We start from the raw sequence: 2,388 nt of genomic DNA, 5'->3' as shown, positions 1-2,388 counted from the left end.
TGTATTGAAACTGTCAAGACATAATGTGTTTAGAAACAAGCTTAGAGCTGATGACATGGCAGCATATGATACTCATTTTGTTAGAAATGAATGTGCCAGTAGTGCTAATTTCTTCCATAGTTGGATTTAAGGGATACTATCAATTCATGCTTGTCTCAGCATTGACTTTTTTTAAGATGAGGTTTAATGTTGGGTGTTTATTTCCCCCCCCACGCAGTGTTTTGTTAGTAAGAAGTCGTTGTCAAACACCTCTGTACCACAAGCTCTGAAAGTCCCGAGTGTGTCTTACCAGTTCCCTAGTTATGTTTCTTCCTAAGCTATGGAGAAAAATAACACACAAGGAATAAAATCATAAGTAATGACAGACCTGGTGTGGTTTTGTTGGCTGTTTTATACTATGGTGGGGAACACAAAGAAAGAAGGCTTTCAAAATGGTAATCAGTGCCTTTTGTTTTTATCATCTTTAAATTAAAACTCTTAATCCTCTTCTGCAGGCATCAGTCCTTTGGATTTGATCCTTGAGTACTACACATCATGAGCAACTACAGTGTGTCTTTGGTCGGCCCGGCTCCTTGGGGTTTCAGGCTTCAGGGGGGCAAGGATTTCAACATGCCTCTGTCCATCTCTCGGGTAAGTGCCTTTGACTCTCTGCCTGCTTGCAGGTATCTGTTATGCTGCAGCCAACCCGCAACCTTCAGCCATAAGTATGTAAAGTTGTTAATTACAGATGCTGGGGCTCAACTTGCCCTGTGGCATGGAGGGAGGGAAGCTGGGAAAATAAGTCGTCTTTATTGTCTGAAGACTCCAACAAAATTGTCTTAGGAAGAACGTGTTCATTTGAAATGGTTGTTTTATCTTCATTTATTTATGCAACAAACAAAAGAAACCACCTTTGAATTCCCCTCCCTGCTCCTACCCAGAAAACAGAGATGCAGAGGTTGGAGGCTGACAGGAAACAAGCAATTTTCTGCGCAGGGCTGAGCCCATGCAGTTCAAATGGGAGGCAGAGGGGAAAAATCACGCATGTTACCCTTGTTTATTCAGCTTCTTTTAACAGCTTGAGTATCTTCTGGTGTCTGTTCTTGCAAATCCCAATATTTACAATAAAAAGGCACTTCAATGACTGTGGTTGTAAATACCAGTCGGTCAATATGTGCCTGAGTGAACATGCCAGTTTCTCACGAGCGTTCTGTAGAGTATGTGCTCTGAGCTGGTATTCAAAGGATTTGAGGAACTAAGTCGAAACAAATGTGATCTTTGTACCCAGGCCCTAACTAGTTTCCTACTTTACAACCACATTTTCTGGGGAGGCTTGCCTTTCGATGCAGGCAAAGTTTCAAAGCCTTCCTCAGATGACTGAAGCACTTAACCTATAAAATACAGGGACAAACTTTGCAGTATTGGATTTATAGGGTCATTGGAAATCTCTGGGTGAAGAAACTGGCTTCTGATGGCTCTGTACCCTGGCACCTTTAAATTTATTTCTAGCATTGGAAGCATTTATGTACAAATGGCCCCTTCTCTGTCGACAGCTCTCCTCCCCTTCCTGCATATTCATAGAGTTTAGTGACAAAGATGAATTATTTTTTACACCTGTTGGGACTGCAGAATTGATACCGCCTTGGGAGACGGAACAGGTTTCTATTTGGGTTTATGCATCATGGCAATATTTTTAGCTAATCTCAACTAGCGATTCAGACTCTGCCAGTTCATTTAGACTTTGCTTAGCCTATCCACCTGTGGATTATGCTGATAAAGTTAAAATACAGCTTGGATCTGCAAAATTATTTTTCTATGGCTAAAATGGACTGGAGACCTGTAGAAATGCCTGTGTACAGATGAATACAGCTGATATCTGAGCCAAAAAGGGGTTGAGAAGCAATTTATTCCCAAATTAGGGGGATTTTCAAGCTGAACTGTAATTCAGTTTCTTGTTTAGTAGCTGGTTACTCCTACACTAATGAGAAATTTGAACTGGGCATGAAGATAGCAGTATCCTGTTTGATGGTAGAAGTGCTCTCATGACAAGAATTTGCAAAAACATAGGCTTTTGCCTGTCTAGGGTACTTGTGCTGATGGGCAATGGTAAAGATAGTATACAACTAGTTTTAGGAAAGGGTAGTACTTTTTTTGTAGGGGCCTCTGCAGTCCTGCTATAAGCAGGCTTCCCATCTAAAAGTAGCCTACTACTACTTTATTGCAGGAATTAAATATGCTGTTGTATGGAGTAGCCTAAGGGAATTGGCCTAAACAGCTATGTATAAAAGCCTCAATTATGGGATTCATAATGTCAAATGTCAGCACCCACAAGTGCAGAACATAATGAAAGAAGGTGTCCGGGGTGGTTTTAGGACTTTAATTTGTGCACAGGAGGGGGAAACACAATGT

General features: G+C 41.2%; 1 protein-coding gene across 1 annotated transcript; it reads left to right on the top strand.

Annotated features, from left to right (window-relative positions):
* Positions 1–534: 534 nt before the first annotated feature.
* Positions 535–630, top strand: LOC104546680 (PDZ and LIM domain protein 5-like; the record flags this gene model as incomplete). Its single annotated transcript, XM_010192118.1, has 1 exon — positions 535–630. A coding segment is annotated over exon 1 (96 nt), but the record flags the coding sequence as incomplete, so codon positions are not given.
* Positions 631–2,388: the final 1,758 nt, after the last annotated feature.

The sequence above is a fragment of the Mesitornis unicolor genome, unplaced genomic scaffold (genome assembly GCF_000695765.1).
Source record: "Mesitornis unicolor isolate BGI_N332 unplaced genomic scaffold, ASM69576v1 scaffold45179, whole genome shotgun sequence".
NCBI classification, from domain to species: domain Eukaryota; kingdom Metazoa; phylum Chordata; class Aves; order Mesitornithiformes; family Mesitornithidae; genus Mesitornis; species Mesitornis unicolor.
Note: the sequence above shows the minus strand (reverse complement) of the source record. Positions and strands in the feature narration are given on the sequence as shown.